This window comes from Equus quagga, chromosome 5 (genome assembly GCF_021613505.1).
Source record: "Equus quagga isolate Etosha38 chromosome 5, UCLA_HA_Equagga_1.0, whole genome shotgun sequence".
Classification (NCBI taxonomy): Eukaryota; Metazoa; Chordata; class Mammalia; order Perissodactyla; family Equidae; genus Equus; species Equus quagga.
In genome coordinates this window covers 36,259,378-36,280,013 of record NC_060271.1, presented here as the reverse complement: position 1 = coordinate 36,280,013, position 20,636 = coordinate 36,259,378, and the positions used below count along the sequence as shown (strand labels likewise).

The window sequence follows — 20,636 nt, the reverse complement described above, 5'->3', positions numbered from 1 at the left end:
AGAGGGTCCACAAACGGTGACCAGGATTGGAAATGTCTGTGGCCGTGTGCGGTGGCCCATGCAGAAGACGGCTCAGTGCAGAGCTCAGCCCAGTGGGCCTGGAGGAGCAGCGGCTGTCCACTCGGGCAGAGCAGTGACCGTCTGGCGGGTCTGAACACGGCTGGCCTCCTGGTGCCCCCTGGTGGGCAGCTGGCCACACTGCCTGTAAGGGCCGGTGCTGGCCTGCAGGGTCCCAGCTGGGACCAGGGCTTCAGTGGCAACAGGGTTCCCTTTTGAAGAGCGGGAAGGAGAATGTTTCTGGGCGCCACTGTTCTGGTGCTTTCCAGGCCTGCTCTCATTTCATCCTCTCAAAGCCCCACTGTGATGAACAGGAAAAAGTGAGTTGGGCAAGTGAGACGCTGCCGCCTCCCCAAGGTCAAATGTTTCAAGGGACAGAGTTGGGAGCTCCACTCGCCGCCACCCCCAGCACGGCTTAAGCCTAGAAGCTGAAAGACCCCCGGCCCGGCCCCCGGCGCCCCTTTGCGTGAGCTTCCACTCAGGCGGGAAGGAGATGAAAAAGCAGAGCCACCGTGTTCCTGGTCCCGATCGACCCAAACAGAAGCACGAAAGCCGAGACAGAGTAAACAACGATGTCATTTATTTAAAATGTTTACTCCAAGAAATATATATATAAAAAAAAAATAAGACAATTACAGCACTAAACCAGGCACCTTCGACCAAATCACAGCCTCTCCTTGGGCTCCCCTTCACTCTAAGCCTCTTCTTCCTGAGCTGGAAGACATGTCAGATGCCCGAGGGGTCAGCACAAAGCACACGCCCAGCCCGTGTCACCGTCCCTTTCTCTCGGAGTGCAGGCCGCAGCCCAATTCCTGGTTCTAAAGGATTTTCTCTACCAGGAAGTGCACTGTAAAACTCTAGGCCAGAAGGAATGATCGTGGGCGAGGGGCAGGCTCCCCAGGCAGGTCCGTCCCTTTCCTGCGCCAGTCCCTGGCAAGGGTTCCAGGAGGAGCTGGCAGTGGGCTTCAGACTACAGCACGGAGGACGGAGCCCCGCGCAGCCAGGGCAGCTCCTGCAAAGGCCAGGAGCCGGGCCACAGCTCCCTCAGCCCCCTCGGTGACCACACAACCCAAGGGAGGCTGTGCGGGCACGTGCACCTGAGCTGCGTTCCAGGACAGAGACCTGACCGGGGAAACTGATGGGTTCCACACATGGAAGCTTGAGTCAGAGATGGTGGTTGGGGGGTGATTTGGACAAATTAGGTTCGTTTAACAGAAGCTCTGGAGTTGCAGAAGCTTCTCCCCTGGACTATTGACGAACGCAGGACAGGAGCAATGAGCGTAAGGTCAGACTAACTCTTAGAAAGATGCAGGCCAGTCTCCTTACTCGAGGCCTTGGGACTGGCCAGGACAGATACTGTTCCACACCGGGCAAAGGCAGAGCCACCATAAGGACTGACGGGGGGACGAGTAGGGAAAAAAGCAACAACGACTAGATCATTTTTGGCATTTTAACATCGAGACAATGACAAGTGGTAACAATAGCAAAGCAAAAGAATAAAAATAAAAAAGACCAGTATTTAACTTTCCCATCCACCCAAGTCTCACACTGAATTCTATCCCCGTCTCCCCCATAAGCACCACTGAACTAAAAGATCTATTTTAAAGCACCCAAACCAGTCCAGACCCTCTCAAAACCAAGAGCCCCAGCCAGAGCTGTCGCCTCTTTTGGGTCCAAGTGAGAGGAGGGTTCCGGGAAAGGCACCTCGTAACTCACGCGGGGCAGCGCCACACCAGCGGCGAGCTCAGCGGGGACCGGGGCGACATCGCGGCGTCCGCGCCGACACTTGGGCAAGGGGGACTTCTTCAGGAACCCCTCCTATTTGGTACCACAGCCAAGCAAACGTGACTAGAGAGCTGCGTGAGCAGAACAGGAGGCCGCGTCCAGGATAGACCGGGCCCTTCCGGGAGGACCCAGCCAGCGGGGGAGCAAAGATAAGCACAGGCAACAGAGGCGGGTCCCCGGGGGCTGGCCCTTCCTTGCAAGGACTCCAAGATGCACTTCTTACTGCTGGCTGACCAATCTCTAATGGCGAGTGCTGGCAAGGTGGGCCTGGCTCATGGCAGGAGCCTTAAAGCCAGGTCCTGAACCAGACGCACTGTCCCCACGTCTGCCACCCCGAATCCCCACTGATTCCACGATCACCTGATTTCCATTTGGACTTCTTTTACAGCTAAAGTAAATACAAATGGCTAAACACAGACCCCGGAGCCCCCACCAGGGGGGAACCGTAGAGTCCATTAATGCCGCAGCCGGAAGGCGGCGGGGGCTTCCGAGGAGCCAGGGGAGAATCAGCACACACACCAGCCTCAGTCGGGCGACGAGAAAAGCGGGTGGGAAGTGACCCAGACGCTCCCACAGCACACGCACGATTCTGGATAGAGACCGACCACCAGGGACCATCTGCCTGGATGCTGCCGGTCCCAGAAAGGATGTTTTTTTCTGAGTAAATGGTGACTCCTCTCCAGGCAGCACCCACTCGGATCACAATGCTAATAAGTATAACTGGAAAGGGGGGTTTTGAGAAAAAGGGGGAAAAAACAACTTAAAAAACCTACATTGCTCAAAGTTTCTGCCTCTTTTGTAGGAATGGTAAGTCAACTATGAGCAAATATTTTAATTAAACATTAAGAGAAAAAAAAAACACTTTGGAAAGCATACAGAAAAGGTAGTTGACGTTGGATCACTGATGAAACGGAACCTCAGGGAGGCTAACGCAAATGCACCTTCGATCAGCTTCCGCTCTTCCCGCTTCCTCCTTCGACCTCCCGTCCCAGTGCACACGGAATGACAGCTGCCGCGAGGGTGAGTTGGAGGAGATGCGGAGAATCAGAGGGTCCGCGGGTTATACTCTGGCAGTTTCTTGATCTTCTCCTTCTCGGTCTCGCTTTCGTCTCTCGCTATCACCAAGGAGTGCGAGTAGCCCATGGCGACCTGGGGGAGCGAAGAGCGCTGGGTGTGCAAGGACGCCCTGCGCCAGCTGCTCACTGAGTCTGGAGCAGACGAGCGCAAGGCCGACACTAGTCAGCTGGTCTGGCAGACGGGGTCAGCAGGGAGGCCTGCTGAAAAGCGCATGAAACCCTTGCTGAAGGCCACCCGTGTCCACGGACCCGTCACAAGCCCGTCCTGGCTGCCACGGGGAGACGAGGCAGAGGGTAGCCCACCGGGCAGGCTTCAACACCGCCGTCGGGGGGGACTGGCGGGGACCCGGGACCTGGCTCCCTGCCCCCTCCGCCTCTCTGGAGCGCAGGCGCCACGTGTGAGGGCGCGAGCCCCATCTGCGCCTCAGCAGACAAGGGCTGGCAGCTGGTGGACGGAGCAGCAGGGGCCTCGCCTGCCATCTGCCCCATGGCCTGGCGGTGCGTAGTCGAGTGAGGGTACGAGGCAGACATGAGTGGTGCACCCCCGAGCCGACTTCCCTGTGACTGGACTGTGGCCAGTGTCATCCAGGGTGCAAACGGCCACTGAGCCTGCCCAGCAGGCCTCTAAGCTTTCTCCTGCTCGTGGCCATGACCCACCAGAAAACTCTGGTGTAAGGTGGCAGGAAAGCTGCTCAAGGAGATGTCACACACGACTCGAATGGGCCCCCAAGACCAGAGGCAGGAGAGCGAGGTGTGCTTCAGCACGTGCCCCGCCCCCAGCACCTCCAGCCCTCCCGGCGCATGGCCTCACTCACCTGCTCCGTGAAAACGCCGTCCAGCGTCTTCACCTCTTGAGCTGCCGTGGAAGACTTGGGCTTGTGGTCCCCATAGCCCTGGGGGGCAAACAGAGGGGGCGCTCAGAACCAGGGGCCCTGGGGCACAGTGCGCACGGGGGACGAGGGCGACGTTCCTGGGCTGCCGTGACCCAGGAGCAGAGCTAACGACTGCCTGTGACGAGCCTGTCGTTCTCGCAGGAGGGCCAGGCCGCCAGCAATTCAACCCCAAGAAGGCTGCCGACGAAGCACTAGTCCTCAACTGGAGGGAGCCCGGGACGCCACAGCGTAACCTGTGGGGACCTATGTGACGACGGGTACCTCTTACAGAGTGTCACTGATGAGGTGACACCATCGTGGGCACAGGAAGAAATGGCAGCTGCAGCCCTTCAGGGCTACAAGGTCACAAAGGACAATGGCCGTCGACGTCCCTGCCCGGTGGTCTGGAGACCAAGTAACCACCATCCACTGTTAGTAGTGACTCTGGGACACCAGAGTCCCCACCAGAAGCGGAACGGACTGGTCAAGGACTGCTTAGCGGAGTCCTGTGCAAAGGCGTGGGGATGGGCAAGTGAGGCCGCCGGAGCCCTCGGCTCAGCTCAGGAGCCCCCAGGGCGGGCGATGAAGGGCCTCCTCCAGCTTCCCCTGCCACCAGGCCCACCTCCAGCTTCCCAGTGAATGTCCTCCAATTCCTCGCCCCCAAGAGGCTGCCCCTAAAGTCCCCCTCATTCCACTCTAGTTTCAAAATTGGTATTCACAGTCTATTTCTGATGGGCCCTAAACACCATCTGTCCTTATCTAAGGACAATCCACAAAAGCTGGGCCAGGTTCTCAGGCTCTTTCCAGGTTCCACGTGGGGGCTCCCTGAGTGTGCGCATGTGGGGCTCCCTCTGAAGCCTCTAGACCGGCTGTGCGCAGAGTACCGGGCAAAGGCACCTTCAGCCCCCGAGTCCTGGCGATGGCTCACGGGATCAAGCCCTTCCTTCTCTCTCCACCAACCCCATCAGCTCCCACCCACGAGAGAAAGAAAGACGGAAGGGAAACGGACAGCTTCTCTCAGAAAGTAACGGAAACAGCCAGGCTGAGGACCACGTCACAACCAGGACGGCAGACCGTCAGCACGTGCCGAGCTGCTCTTCCTGAGGAAGAAATTAGAAGTGCAGGGCTCATCAAGCACCAGGCCCTGAGAATCAGCCCTTCGGCTGGAGAAGATCTAAGTACGAGGGAGAAATCGAGGGCCGTCACTGCTAACCACTCAACTGAGATTAAGGGCAGACACACAGGCCAACTTGATTTAGGAAAAACTTGACTTAAGAAGACTATCCCCCAGTGACCTCAGAAGTAGGCAGGATGGTGCAGTGGTCTGCGCAGTGCGAGCGGCCAGGCTGCTGACTGAGCCAACACAGGCCTGGGGAACAGGAGCCTGGATGCGCACTCACACCACCGCCACCAGGTTTAAAACAACATGCTCTTCCTGTGGCTTTAAACCCTCCTGGGGAGGGGGAAGAGGAGCAACCATCCCCCTTCCTAGCACGCGTGTAACCACGACAACAGTTTGCAAACAGAGAGAAATCAGATCAGAAGCGTCCAATTTCTCTGTTTTACGATGCAGACAGAAAAGACATGCACAATTACTTGACGGGCACAGAAACGTCTTTGAAAGCTGATGTGACCCAAAGATTAGGGAACACTGCAGACCTCAGTGCAACAAGGGACAGACGAAAGACACTCACTGAGCCTATCTTTGGGAGCAGCAACAGAGCCCGGATCGGGGCTACCCCCACCACACAGGTGCCCGCTTACCAGCTCCCCGAAGGTCGGCGACGGGCCCCAGCTGATGGTGCTCTCGTCCGCAGCCACGAGGATGCTGCTCTTCCTGCAAACAGGCAGAGGCTGTCGCGGTGTCCACACCCCAGCCCCGTCCCTCACCCAGCCGCTACGGACGCTTCCTGTGGGCTACCGGCTCCAGAGCGCGGTGCCACTACGAGCTTTAAAACCGACTACGTCCCATCGAAAGCTCCATGACACTCTCGTTTCCAAGTAACACAACACAGGGCCAGCAGGCTCCTCCTGAACCCCAAGGCTCATCCCGTGCAGGGCCAAACTGCAGAGCCCTCCATGCCAGCAACCACAGGGCCCTAGACCTCGCTGCCCTGCCCCAACCCGGGTTCTACGGCTCTTGGGGGGGAGTGTCATTTTTGGGTGAACATGCACAGCGGGAAAAGAAGAGACCAAATCAGAATGAAGTGAGAGCTCGCAGCAGAGGGTGGAAGCTGACGCTCACCTGGACAACAGCTGGAGACTTCAGCAGACTGAAGCCACACTGTGCGCCCGCCACACTGTGCACCCACCACACTATGCCCCCCACAACCTGGCGGTTGATTAATATAAGCAAACTCCTCACCAAGAAGTGCTAGATAGCTCAACAGGTGTCCTCAAAATAAACTGAAAATCACTGATTTAACGATGATTTCTTCTTCCCAATGTGTCGGAGTAACTAAAATTTCCTAATTAAATATAATTTTGAACCTGCAACGAGCAGAGCACACCAAGCCTTTGAAGAATAAAACCCCTCAACGACTTGCTTTTGGTGAAGGCAGGGGAACGAGCCGTCCCGTCCAGGCTCTGCCAAGCCCGCCTGCCTGAGCAGTGCTTCCCCTCCTGGCTCCAACTCAGGGCACCTGACGCCCAGACTGAGCGCCCGGGGCCCTCTCAAGAGGAGAGGCAGCTCCAGGTGCCTCCAACACACCCAGGCGACACTGCCACGTACCCACAAGCCAGGCTCCGGATTCTCCAGCCGCAGAGGTCCTGCACGGCCTTCGGGTACATGGTAGATTCACGAGATGTGTTCGTGGCCCCCCAGAAAAACAGACCACCTGGGGAAAGACAAACACGTTCCCACTGAGAGCAGACGTCTCAAGAGCCAAATTCTCATCTTCAGCAACAGCAAGGAGAGGAGAGGGGACGGGGGCCCGAGCAAGGCGCTGGGCACGTGACCACAAAGGAGCCTTCTGTTCAAAAGAGCCCAGGGACGTCAATGAAATCGAGGTTCCTGGTCCTGGAACAGGACAGTGGTGACGTGGCCCCCACGAGAGCACTCATCTGCCAGGGAGGGAAAGACCCTGACTCGGTTCTGGACACGTTCCTCCCGAGGCCCAGACAGGGAAAGCACTAACCCACTTCGCTGACTGCAAAGGAGCAGGTGTAGCCGGCGTAGATCTGGGACGCCCCACGTCCAGGGAAGTCGAACAGCTTCACCAGGCGGGGTACCATCTCGTCCTTCTGCTCGGCGTGGCCCAGCCGGCCGTAGCCACCGAAGCCCCAGGAGAAGACGCGCTTCTGGGAGTCCAGCACCAGCTGTGGGGACAGAGAGGACTCAAGGCTGGACCTGCTGAGGGACAGAGAGGACTCGGGGAGGGCCCCCTGAGGGACAGAGGGGACTCGGGGCAGGACCCACTGAGGGACAGAGGGGACTCGGGGCTGGACCCGCTGAGGGACAGAGGGGACTCGGGGCAGGACCTGCTGAGGGACAGAGGGGACTCGGGGCAGGACCCGTTGAGGGACAGAGGGGACTCGGGGCAGGACCCGCTGAGGGACAGAGAGGACTCGGGGCAGGACCTGCTGAGGGACAGAGGGGACTCGGGGCTGGACCCGCTGAGAGGAATGGCCGACACGCCCCAGGTGCTGCTTTAATGACCACCCCATACACACAGGTGACCTCCCTCTGGTCACTGGTGACGTGAGCACATCGACATTAACAACTTAAAATCTGCCTTCCTGAGCCAGCCCTGATGGCCTCGTGGTTCCAGGTCAGCATGTTCCATTTACAGGGCCGGGGTTTGGTTCCCAGTCACGGAACCACATCACTCATCTGTCAGTAGCCACGCTGTGGCAGTGGCTCACGTAGAAGAACTAGAAGGACCCACAACTAGAATATACAACTATGTACTAGGGCTTCGAGGAGGCAAACAAAAAAAAAAAAAAAGAGGAAGAGTGACGACAGATATTAACTCAGGGCAAATCTTTCCCACCAAAAAGAAAAAATCTTCAGGATCCCTTTGACGTCTAATGTGTGAACCGTGTGACTGGAGAACCACGAATACAATCTGACAGAAGAGGCCTAAATGAGATCTAGCCTCCCCTGGCCAGTGTACGAAGGCCGGTCTGTTTCTAGACTCGAAGGGCTGGAATCCTGGGCCCAAGTCACTGTGCATGGGACAGGGAAGAAGATTCCAGGAAGGAGCTATGCCCGAGGCCCCTCAGCCAGTCGACCGCAGACCAGGACAGCAGTGCGGCCTCCAGACCCCCAGCCCCGTGCTCTTTCAACAGACAAGAGAGGCAGGTTTACCCACAGACGTCCTCGGGCAAAATATCTACAGAAAGATAAAAAGATGTACGTATAGAAACTTCACTGCTGTTTATCAAGTAACCTTTAAGGAAACCACCTTCATGATTAAAACCTATTCCACTCCCCCAGTACGGGAGATTGTCTGGAGACCCAGAAAGATGGCCACGACATTGTTAGACAAAAACAAAAGCAGAAAAATGCTTACTGCATCACCCTAACCCAAAACCCCTGTCCCTTCACTGTCTGCAGAAGTGATGGAGAGCTGCTTAAACGCCAGGCCCGAGGAGGCCAGGTGTGCAGGGCCACGTGGGCTCAGGTGCTGGCAAAGCCCAGCATGGGGACACTGGAGCACAGATGCCCCTTCCACTGAGGGGACGCTCGGGAGGTGAGAAAGTCAGACAGTGGGGCCATACCGTGTGGTTGGCGCCGCAGGCCACGTCTCGGACGACCACGTTTGGGACGGGCAGGATCTGCCCATCTTTCGTCTTCTCGATGAAGATGGCCACGCGCCGGGGCACCAGCTCGCAGTCGTACTCTATCCGCTGCGCCCGGGCAATGAACTTTCCGTCCGAGTTGTGCCCTGCAGTGACAGAGCCAGCCGTCAGCAGCAGCCGCAGCTCGGAGCACATGTCCCAACCTGGCAAGCCGGGCCTCACCAGGACACTTTTGTCAACCAAGGCAGCACTGTCCAGTCTGAGACACAACTTATTAGTGACTCATGAATTCGATTTTGTGGCCTGAAACTAGTTATTTTTAAAAAATGAATAGAACCGAATGAGAAGGCTGTTATTTTGTGAAAACTCTGGCTGTGATGCAGAACCTATTTCTTACTGTGGGCTGCAGTCCAAAAAGCTGGAAGCTACTGATCCTAAAGGGATGTTCTATAAGGTATAGTCCGTGCCCCTACCTCGGGGGGGCCTCAAAGAACGCCTGGATGGGCCAGGAACAGTTCACCGTACGGTTACACACCTGCGTTCTTACGGGTTACAGGTAACCTAAGTGTATCGTTCCAGTTGCTGAAACACTGGCCAGCGGCACATTCTCGTCTCCGCCTTGCCTGGCCCAGTCAACGCGCTGAGCAGGGCGAGTGTGTGCTGGTGACACACTTCTCCAAGGTCACACCCGTGCTCTCATTCGGCAAGGGATCTCCTCTGGATTTGGACAGTGAGACTGAAAAGAGGTTTTAAGGCAAGCTGGCAAGTTAAGAATTACCCGGCTCTATAGATAAAAATCAAGCCGAGTTCTCAAACTGCCTTCTAAATGAGTGTAAACTAAGCCAGTGAGACTCTGCATGAAGTGCCTACAAGCTGACTGGTCCACACAACCGCTAAGCGTCAGCCGTGATCATCGTCACCAGATTGCTTAATTTCCCTGAAGGAAAATCAACCTGCTACGACGAGCGGTTTGTTTGCAGATCTGGGGCAGCCACAGGCAGCAGGGGAGCCGCACAGGTCCGGAAGCAGACCAGGAGCACACTTCCGGTGCTATGCCCCAGGGCTGGGCTGCGCCAGGCCTGTGGCCATGGAAACGGTTTCTCCGACAGCCTCCGGCAACTCCCTGGCAACCAGCAGTGAATGTGCGTAAGGGGCTGTGCTCTTCCTCACTTTGGACTCACGGTATATTTAGTTTCACAAAGTCACTATTCCCCAATGTCTAAGGCCAGTGAGAGGCTGCTCATTCTATTTATAGTCTCCCATCTGCCTGCGTTTAATGACGAGACCCAGCAACCCAGATCCGGGGGTGCGGTAGATCCGGAGTGACATGCAGCAAGGAGCCAGCAGAGGGCACCCACTCCTCACCTCCTACTCGGAAGGGGCTGGCGTGGCGGGGAGGCGCCAGGAGGGGAAAAAAACACTTTGGTGTCAGATGGGAAAAGAAAATGGAGCCCTTGTAAAATGAGGATGGAGAGACACTTTCCACTGCCTGAGAACTGCTTTCTGAATCTCTTTTCTACTCAACGACACGTAAGTAAACGTGTTTCGGGAAGAGGACATCCTGTTTAGGGATGCGGGGCAGGGAGGTATGGCAGTCCCTTTGACACGTGGTGGCTCCTCACGCGTCTGCTGATGACCGCCCACGCCAGGGCGTTCAGAACACCTTCATCTTGTGTCATTTTCTCAATTTCAATAAAGGCAAATCTTTAAGTACAAAACTAAAAAAAGGTGGTTGATTTTTCCTTCGTTTACAACTTGGAAACCCTTTTATATATATAAACGAATTCTCAAATCAGAAAAAAGAACCTTTTGTCAGACTTGAGCCCCGACTTTTTCATTAAGGCGAGCCACTCTAATGTGCTCTGTGTCTGAGTTATGACATGCTGTTTCACTAAATGTGAGAGCCACTTAATGGATCAAGGCCATTATCTGCGATCAATTACCCACGTCTCACACGCGTGTGCAGCCCCACACTGACTTCTGGCTCTAAACACACGAATAAGAGAGCTTTTAAAACATCCTTCCATACCCAGCTGCCCGTATTCAGGGCACCCGAAGGAATACAGGTTCCCCTTGCAGTCCATTATCATACTGAATTCAGCCCCACAGGCCATTTTGGTAATTGGCTGGCCGTTGTACATTATCTGAAAAGGAAAGACAGTACATTTTCAGAATTTTTTTTAAAAAGATTGATAAAAAGTCTACCTCTCTGCAGGTTGGTATGAAAGTAGTACTCGGTTACAAAGGAAATTTAATGGACTCAACCATTCTGAAGGCAAAAGCTCAGAGCACATGTAAACACACACCCTCACGGGCCCCACCTTCCAGCACGGAGCCAGGGTCAGAGACAGGCCAACAGCACCCAGGTCTCAGTGCCCCTCAAAACGCCCATGCTGCGCCCCGCAAATCCTGGAGCCCAGCGAATGCTGGACTCAAGCGACCAGTGTGGGCACGAGGGCGACAGAAGACAAACCAGCCATGCTTAACCCCAAATCTCACCTCTGTCACTAGTGTTGCCATCAGCCCCAAATTTAAAAAGAAAAGCCTGCATAAGCATTCTTGCCAACCGGCCAAACGAACTGTTTTACATTCTCCTTACTGCTAGAGATACTTGATTTGTTAAGTCTTAATTGAAGGTGTGAATAAGAAATAAAGCGGTTCAAAATTCAGAAGTTAAAAGGAAGACAGCAAAAGCCCTGAGTAATTTACTGTGGGATGTGGAAACAAATCTAACTTAGAAAACTCGCTGCTGCCCACCGACGGGCCCAGCACGAGCAGCGTTCCACTGCACAGCGGAGGCCGGCCACACGGGATGCCTCAAAACCTTCCAACCACAGACAAGCCGGGCCACTGTCTCTGTCTGAGACCAAGAAACGGAGTCCCTCCCTCCACCATCTAAACCACTAATCAGACGCTTATCAGCATCCTGCTGCCTCATGTCAGCAGCTCCTTCTGTAGGTTAATCCTGCTCCCCAACTTCGTCTTCAGTCTCTCTAGAACAAGGACCATGACCCATCTGTGTTCTGAGACCTGGAGGGCGACTTCACGACAGGGTCAAAACTCAGAGTGTCTGCAGATAAAGACTAACCACATTCGGAACATTCGTCCCTTTCTTGGAAATAAAACAGGCTTACAACAAGGTTTCTACAACAAATTATTGCACAGAGAAAATGTGTTTCCAAGATGCTCTTCAACTGTGACCACACACTAAGCCTGTTCCACTCAAGCACACAGACACCCTTTTTGACAAGGGATCAGCTAACCCAAACAACAGGGGGCAAGCCACAACCCCACCCCCGGAATCAGACTCGAGGCCGGGTGGCACCTGTGCGGGGCTCGGGACCGCGTCCGTCTGGTTGCCGAGGCCCAGCTGCCCCATCTTGTTCTCTCCAAATGCAAACACGGAGCCCGTTTCTGGAAGGAAAGACGGACATTAGAAACGGGAAAGAACTGCTGAGAGTTTTGAGTTAGATTTGGAATCAAAGGTACCAAAATAATAAAAACAGCTCATTTGTCAGGAAAAATGCACGAGACAGCATTCCAAAAGGTGGTGGAGCAGGAGCTGAGTGTGCAGAGAAACCAAGGCACTGGCCGGCCTCCGCGGCCAACAGGTGAGGCTCCCAGCAACCGAAGGAAGCCACTCACCTGGGCTCTCGGGGGCATCTTTCTGATTGTGACCAAAGCCACAGGGCAACTCCACCCCAGCGCCCGAGGTGGACCAGCTGGCCTCTTGCCCTTCCTTACCTGTCAAGGCCAGGGTGTGGTTCCGCCCACAGGCCGCAGACACAATCACTTCGTGGCTGAGACCCTCAATGAGTCTGGGGGCTTCAACCCTCTTGGTGTCGCCATGTCCCAGCTGCCCCTTCTCATTTCGACCTGCAGACCAAAAGCAAGATCAATTGGGGGGGGGGGGGGGGGGGGGGGGGGGGGGCCCCCCCCAACCAGGCAAAGCGGGGGCCCCAGAAGGTGCCCCCCAACTCAAGAGCCGAGAAGAGGTGGCAGCAAGCTCCGGCTTCTCAGTCGAGGGCCAGCCACTGGAGGGCTGCCTGAGTGGGCTCGGGTGACGGGAGGACATGCAGTGCTGGCCCCAGAGACGTCTCCACAGGCACCCGCCTGCCACTCCTCCTGACCCTCTTTTCTGGGGCAGCAGCAGGGACCCAAGTGAGCGCTTTCTGCAGCTCTGCCACCCAGGGAAACGGAAGAAACGCTCAGGGAGGCCTGGTGTCACACCAAGCAGTCAAGCTCATGGAACGCAGCTCTCACTTCTCACCTACCTGCCAGACAATTCCCTCGTTCCCTTCACTCCGAAAGGTGTTTTAAGACAGTAACCGTTTCTGACACCTGCCTTACAGGAGTTTCATTACCTCAGTGTTCTGGGCATCTACTGTGGACCATTTGGTTTCTCCCCATCATTCCTCTTCCTTTCATCTACCCTGCAAACGGTGCTCACAGAACAGTGCCAACCCCACCTCCCACGGAGCACCCTCCACAGGACCCTCAGCCACGTGAATCCTGGCAACAGAACAGGGACACACCTGCTCTGGACATCAGCCCTCCCAGCTGACGGGGCCACCGTCACCTCTGGAGCTGTGCAGGCTGCAGAGTCGGGGGCAGGAACACCTGATGTGGCCAACCCCTGCCACTGAGCCCTCTGCCACGCACAGGCCCTCTGGCAAAGCCCTTCAGCTCCCAAGCAGCCATGGCGAGTTGGGTGGGCCAGGAGGCTGGACGCCCGAGTCCTACCTAGTTTCTAACACAGGCCACAGCAGTTCCAAAGAAACAACTCAATGGGCCACTCCCAGGTCCCTCGAGCTGAGACAAGAACCACACTTGTGACCCAACACTTTGGGAGATTTGGGGAGATTTTACAGGGCCAAAGTCAGGGCGATTTCCCAGAGGGGGTGGGTGCAGAGGGGCTGGTTTCGCCCATCCCAACGATGAACTTTTGATCTTTTGGTCACGAGAAACGCGGACAGCAGAGCCCCAAAGAGCACCAATCGTCCTGGAGGGGGCTTGAGGAGGAAGTGAACTGGCCATTTACATGAGGAAAACCGTCCTGGGACCAGCGAGGCGATTACGGCCCTCAGGCAGGAGGGGCAGACGCAGCTGCTAATGGGAGCTGCCCAAGTTCAGTGCGAAAGGCACTTTAAACACAGAATGAGCCCTGGGCGCAGGTTTCGGCCGCACGAGATGCCCGTGTGCTGGCAGGTGCAGGCCCCTCGGGAGTAGTGCGCTGTAGCACGGACACTGCCTTCAGAGGGACTAACAGTGGGCTCGTGACAACCTCACTGGCACGTCACCTCCTGGGGCATCAAGTCTGCTCACCGGGACACACACATTTGCTCTGGGGCTTGGTTAGGTGCCAAGCCTTCAGAAGCTCTCCCAGGCCTGAGAAGCAACACAGGGCCATTTTTAGCAGCACCACTGTAAGTGAAATTCAGGAAAGAGATCAGAAATAAGCTACGTGAAGTCGGGCCCTCGACACAGGCTGCTGGGCTCGGTGCTGGAAGTGTGCGTGGACGGCGCTTAGGGGGGACACACCTCTCTGCCAACAGGAGAAAACGAACACGATGGCAATGTCAGCAAGAGACTATAAAGTATAAATGTGGGCCAGCCACACTTGTTAGCTTATTTTCAACAGAATTACAAAATTAGCAGAGTGCAGTGAAGACAACAGATGTTAATATATTTGGGCTTTGGTACAGCAGCTCATGAAACTGCAAAAATGGCTTAAACAGACCGAAATAAAAATGCAGTCACATGGGCGAAAAAGTAGCCAAAGGACCAGAAACAAAGGGCGGGACAAGTGCCAACAGACCCAGCCGGAAGGAGAGTCCAGGAGCCTCCAGAGGGCATGGGGTAAACTGACGCTCAGTCATCACCTGGATTGATGACGTGGGAGAGGACAGGGGCAGAAGGCAAGGAAGGCTCTGCAGAGGACACGGGGACGGCCGGAAGGGAGGCTCCAAGGGAAGCACAGGGAGCCCTCCCAGGTGCCCGGGCAAGGTAGTCCAGCAGCGAGAAAACAGATCAACTCGGGAAGGGTCAAGTCAACTCTTTGGCACGTTATAAGAACAAACAGACCACACGCGACGAGCCACGGAACTGGCAGACCTGTGTGACCCCCAGAAACAGAGGGGCAGGACTGCAGAGACACAGGGCTGTCATGACACAGCTGTTATGGGCTGGGAGCATTTCACGTGGCAAGAGCAGAGCTGACGTCACACTGTGCCGCAGAGCGAGCAGCAGGCATGTCTGCTGGAAGGACGGCATACCCAAAGCAGGAATTCAATTCTAGGCACCTCGATATCGGAAAGATCCACATTCAGTCAGAATGTTCAGGAAAAGGTTGCTTAAAAAAAGAGAATTCAGGGCCGGCCCAGTGGCGCGGCAGTTAAGTGCACACGTTCCGATTCAGCGGCCCAGGGTTTGCTGGTTCAGATTCCGAGTGTGGACATGGCACCGCTTGGCAAGCCATGCTGTGGTAGGCGTCCCACACAGAAAGTAGAGGAAGATGGGGACGGATGTTAGCTCAGGGCCAGTCTTCCTCAGCAAAAAGAGGAGGATTGGCAGCAGTTAGCTCAGGGCTAATCTTCCTCAAAAAAAAAATAATGCAAAGAATGAGGGGGTATGTATAGACCAAAAAATAGCAGAAAAGTGGAGGAGGCAATGTGTTCACAGGGCACAGGCAAGACTAGCTGGGGGTTCGAGAGAGGCGATGGGGGCTGCAGGTAACGGCGCCTGAGCAGATGGAGGACGTCACCCCGGGGGCGGTGAGCCCAGCACTTACCCCAGCTCCACAGCTTCCCTTCTGTGGTGATGAGGAGGCTGTGGGCAGCACACGAACCAGACACCACCGTCCGCACCCGGACCCCCGATAGGCACCCGTATCTGTGGGGCCCCCACAAGTTCTGACCGAGGTTGCGGTAAGCAGCTGCAAAGAGAACAAGAAAGCAAATCAAACACCCATCCAGTGGTGCAGGCAAAATTGAGAGCACCCCCAAAAACGTCATTAGCCACCAAGGGTCCACGCCCTTATGTCCAACTACAGGGGCTCCCCGGGGGGCCACACCGGCCTGGTATCGGGAAAAAGTGCCCAAGGAGAAAGTGTGCACCTCGGACCAACTGCCCCGGAGCCGATGCGGACCTAGCCAGTGACCAGTCGATGCCAATGCTGCTCCTCCTGTCTCTGGCCCCGACCCACGGGGACCTCGGACCCTCATGCAATGCTACTGAGCGTGCCCACATGCGAGTGGCCAGAAGGCCAGGCGCTCTCCCTCCCGCAGGCCTGTTGGGGGAGGGGCCAGCTCATGACAGCTGGCAAGGGACCCAGGTGTCGGCCACAAGGCTCTTCTGGAGCTGACTGAGCGTCCCCCTCCTCCACAAGACCCCTCCCTCCCCGCACATCCACCAGCATCAGCACACTCCCCTCCCTCACTCCTCCCACCGTTGGGGTCCTCCTTTCTCAGGGGCCCACTGTGTTGGCCAGGTCATGACCCCTTGCCTTTGCCCCTGTATTCGCTCCCCCAGAATGTTCCCCTCACCTGCTCCCTGCTTGTTCTTCGAAATTCAGGTCAAGCACCCCCTCCTCTGGGAAGCCCTCCCTGCCCATCCCCCTTTTAATTCGTTGATCCCTGCACCCTGTGAGTCCTACCACAGCACTGACCCTACCAGCTCCTGTGCCTGCCTTCCCACTGTCCTAGCACCTGAGGGCCCTGGCTCCTTCTGGCCAGAGGGCCTCACAAATGCAGCCTGGTCCTGGTGCTTAGTAAGCACTCTGTAACTAAGCACTGCATAACTAAGTACTCCATAACTAAGCACTCCATAATGTTAGAGTGTTAGAGGCAGCATGGGAGAGAAGAACAGGCGCCTCCTTCAAAGTCTCCACTTCACCCATTCGTGGACAGGGCATGGCCAATTTTTTGCTTAATATTTTCAACCTGGGCTCTCAAGGACAGAAACACGAGCACGTTTCTAGGCCTGTGGTGACGATTATGAAACGCCAGCCACGGCCACATCAATTGTGCGGGGTTGACCTGGATGTAGGAACGGAGGAAGAGGCCGCTTTCTCCATCAATTAGCCCGCTCCAGGGAAAGGACCTGACAGTGCCCAGCGTCAGTGCCCAGCCAGCCCACCCTGCCAGCAGGGGGCGCCAGGCGCACCCCCTCATTTAGTTACGGGGCCGCCAGGCAGAGGGCAGAGGCGCGACCTCCCCCACGACTCAGGATTGCAGATCAGGTCTCTCACTCAGCAGCACCCCCGAGCTGCTCCCCCTGAGGACACCCCTCTGCTACCAAAAAGAGGAAAAACAAAAATGTCCCGGGGAGAGAGCAAACCCAAACTGAGAGCCCTCACAGGTGACGCCACGGTCTGTCTACCAAGAAGGGAAAGGCAGCCGGCGTGGTCGACCCGCATCGCCTCTGAGCACCAGGTGGTGCAGGGCACCCCAGGAGTGCACGGTGCCATGGGGACCCGGCTGACTGCACCTTCCCTGCAGCGGTTCCACAAACGCCAGCGCCCAGGGCGCCATCGGCTCGGGAGAGGGTTCCCCGCCTCCCAGAACCCTGTCCCATGGACCCCAGCAAAGCAGATGCCAGCAGCAGCCCTGGGCTTCTCGGCCAGGCTGGTGGCCATCAACTCCTGGGGCCAGTCCTGCTCGGAGAGGGAGCACACATAGCTCCCTCCCATGTCCCCCTGAATTTATAAAATCCACAGTAACATGCATCCAAGAGCCACAGGCCCCCGGCGCACTGGGGGAAGGCAGACTTCAAGGATGGGAAGAGACTGGAGGGCGAGGGTGGCAGGGGAAATCGTCCTTCTCCTCATGTTCGGCACCAGTAGGAAAACAAATCCCCCACTTTATGTCTCCTGGCACCAGCAAGGGGGCCTAAAGACAGTTACAAATACTTTAAAAACATAAAAAATTTTCATTTGGAGGGAGAAAATGAGGGCAGTGAGGTGGGAAGGGAAGGCAAGGCACTCCTACGTGAGCCCAAGTAGGGCAAAAGTCACTGTTTTGAACCTACGAGGCGGCTCCCCACCTTCTGCAGCTCCGAGGTAGTGGGGAGCCGAGCTGACGCTGGGTCGGCCCGGCCGAGCAGCTCCACCCGCCCCGCACCCCAGGAGGCACCCCAGGCTCTGACGCCTGCTCTCCTCTGGAACTTACTTCCCCTCCCCAGGCCTGAGTGTCTGTCACTGCGTGGGGGCCACTCATTTGAAGAGCAGCTTTGAGAACCGATGTAAAACACACACACACACACACACACACACACGGGGCTGGGCAGAGACTCCTCTCATGGGGGGGCGGGGGCTCCAGGTGATGCCAGCTGCCAGGCGGGCGGCAGACTCAGTCCCCGATGGCTGGGTCCTGAAGGCGGGGCACCTTGCACAACAGAAGACAATGGCTCGGACCCATTTCTAACTCAGCTGGACTGAGCGCTGCCGAAACTCCTGCTGTTCTCACGGATAAGATGATCCCCACCTCCTGCCTTGAGGCACGAGGAGTGTCAGTGTGCAAATATTTGTTCGCTGGGCAATGCTGGAAAGCACTTTGGCAATCTTTCCAAATGAAATTAAGACGCCATAAAATGTGGCGCCGTGCCAGCCTCACATCTCTTGGACGGGCCAGTATCCTCCTGAGCAAAGACACCAGCTTTCTAAAAGCACCTGGGGACAGAAAGTTACTTCATAGGACTTCTTGGCTCCCCCCACCCCAGACTGTTACTTGCTCTGTCAAACCAGTTCCTGCACAATTTGGCAGCTTGCAAAGAACTGTGGACTGTTCCGAAATGCCTAACAGTCTGACATCTGCTATGTGACAAATGTCTAGGACATTCTGACATCCCACAGGACCCGTCTCTTCATTTTAATGAAAATAGGTGACATGAGAAGGAAGATGGGAAGAAGGTGTCAGTATTCCTTTGAGGCTACTATTTATATTTTTTCTGTTCCATCTTAATGGCATTGGTCTTTTAAAGACAGAATTGTGAAGTGAGAGATTCGCATAAGACCACAGTTCAAATCCGGCTCCATCACTAGAGTCGCTGTGTGGCCTCAGGCACGTCATCTGGCCTCTCTGAACACTTCTCTAATGAAGAGAACACCTACCTGGTGGGCAGCCACCAGACTGACAATGGCCCCCAGTGCGCACACAGGAAGCACCCAATCCACAGTAGCATCTTACGTTTCCAGGAACAGTTTCTCATACCTTGTTGCTTAGGCACTTCTTTCCGACCAATCAAGTCCCAGTTGGTGGCCCCAAAAATCAAAAGCTGCCCTTTGCACTTAGACCCTTCAAGTTTCTACAGAGACAGAGAGAGGGAAAAAGAATTAGCTTGCAATGCTGCTTCCAGCTTTCCACATCTGTCCAATGACAGCAAGAAACAAAAGAAAAACGACTCATTCATGGCGCTTTCACCCAGCGCCCACCCAGAGGCCAGCGGCCCAGGGCATCGCAGCCGCATCAGCCCACCTCCCAAACCTGCCCCCCAGCTCAGCTGTGATGCCCGGGCTCGTCTTTATCCTTTGACTTCTCTTTAAAATATCTCTCACAAATCACTATAGAATAAGCCACCAGCATTGTCCATGCTCTGCAGACTGCCTGCACAGGGACAGCAGGAGGCCTGTGGGCCACACACAGGTGTCACACCAGCTATCCGTGGGGCCCAGCGACAATTTCCCACCGCATGCACGCTGCCCCGACAGACTTGAAGCCTCAGGAGCCGCGTCGTCCCTGCTCAGACTCCTGCCCACCCTCCCTCCATGTGCGGCCCGCGGGCCAAGCCCATCCAGGGGACTTCAGCGCACCGAGGTCAACCCCCTACCCGAGGGAGGGAGGCATGGGAGCGCGAGGCTTTGGCAGGGTGGGCGGGTCTGCGCCGGGCAGCCTCCGATGGGCTCATCCTCACTGCTGGCCCTGGAGCCGGGGACCAGGGGTGAAGGGAACAAGGGAACTCCCTGGGGCCGGCCCGTGCAAGGGAGCGGCCGCCATCCCCAGCCAGGACTTGTCACTCCTCACCCTCAGTTTCTCAACACAGAAGGTCACTAGGGTCACACACTCTCAGACCGGCAACAGGGATACGTGCCACTTAAAACAGCCACTGGCCAATTCCGGTGGCGCTCGTCATAAAACAGTCTCAGCATTCTGCTTTATGTCTGAAATGCCCAAGCAGACTTTGGAAAGCAGACTTTTGGTCAAGGATTCAATTCTGAACCACCTACTCGGTTCCAGTCAGGCAAGGGACGCAGTAACTGCCTGTTCTGCTTTCACCCTTTCCATCATCATCCCAAGACATTAAAAGGAAAGGAAGAGGTTTCCTTCTGTTTACAGAATTGTTCTTGGAAGAAAAAAAGGCCAAACAGCTCCAGATCCAGGCACGCTAACCTCTGCGCGGTGACTGCCTGGCGGGACCTGGGGACACTGTTAGCATGACCACGTCTTCCCGATGCAGGAGTCCATGTCTTAGGGAACGCTGCCCAGCCCAGGGCCGCCAGCCCAGGCACGCCTGCAGAGTAGGGCCCGTAACGCTGGCCTGCTCGGCCACGTTCACGTGGCTGGAAGATGGTCCATCTACGGGACTCATCCCGCAGTCAGAAGCAAGGGGAAGCAAACCCGCCAGGAAAGGAGGCTGGCTCTGCCACACTTCAATTATTCAGAGAATGACCTTAATCAGAGGGTACTCCTACCCCGCAGCACCCAGACTCGGATTACTTGAAAGGGAGCCTGGTTTCCCCTGGTTATCTCCCTTTCTTTAACTGGCGGCCCTGGCTGGAACATTCTATAGGTCTACTGCAGAAGGAGAACAGCCATCAGTGAGTGAGTTCTGTCAAGTTACCCGCGGAAGGAGCGGCCCTGGGTCTCTGCCCTGGGTCTCTGCCCACATCACCGACTAGCTCTCCACTATCCCTCAGGTCCACGTGCAGGCGGCAGCACAGACTCAGGCAGGAACTAAGGCACTGTGGGATGAGCTGCCAGGCAGAGAACACAGGGAAAAAGATCCTGGAAAGCCTGTAACCCGGCCGGGGCATCACCCCTGCCCTGGCAGACCCCCTCCTGAGCCCCCCCCCCCGGCAGGCAGAGGGCTCTCAACCACTCCACACAAG

General features: G+C 56.1%; 1 protein-coding gene across 1 annotated transcript; it reads right to left on the bottom strand.

The window, feature by feature from the left end:
- Positions 1-615: 615 nt before the first annotated feature.
- RCC2 (regulator of chromosome condensation 2) lies at positions 616-20,431 on the bottom strand. Its single transcript, XM_046661647.1, has 12 exons — positions 20,369-20,431; positions 18,742-18,835; positions 15,324-15,467; positions 12,278-12,409; positions 11,859-11,947; positions 10,563-10,677; positions 8,513-8,679; positions 6,928-7,108; positions 6,522-6,627; positions 5,555-5,627; positions 3,734-3,811; positions 616-2,991 (listed from the first exon to the last, which is right to left on the bottom strand). Exons 1-12 carry the CDS (start codon positions 20,414-20,416, stop codon positions 2,887-2,889), a joined length of 1,332 nt encoding a protein of 443 aa, XP_046517603.1. The 5' UTR covers positions 20,417-20,431; the 3' UTR covers positions 616-2,886.
- Positions 20,432-20,636: the final 205 nt, after the last annotated feature.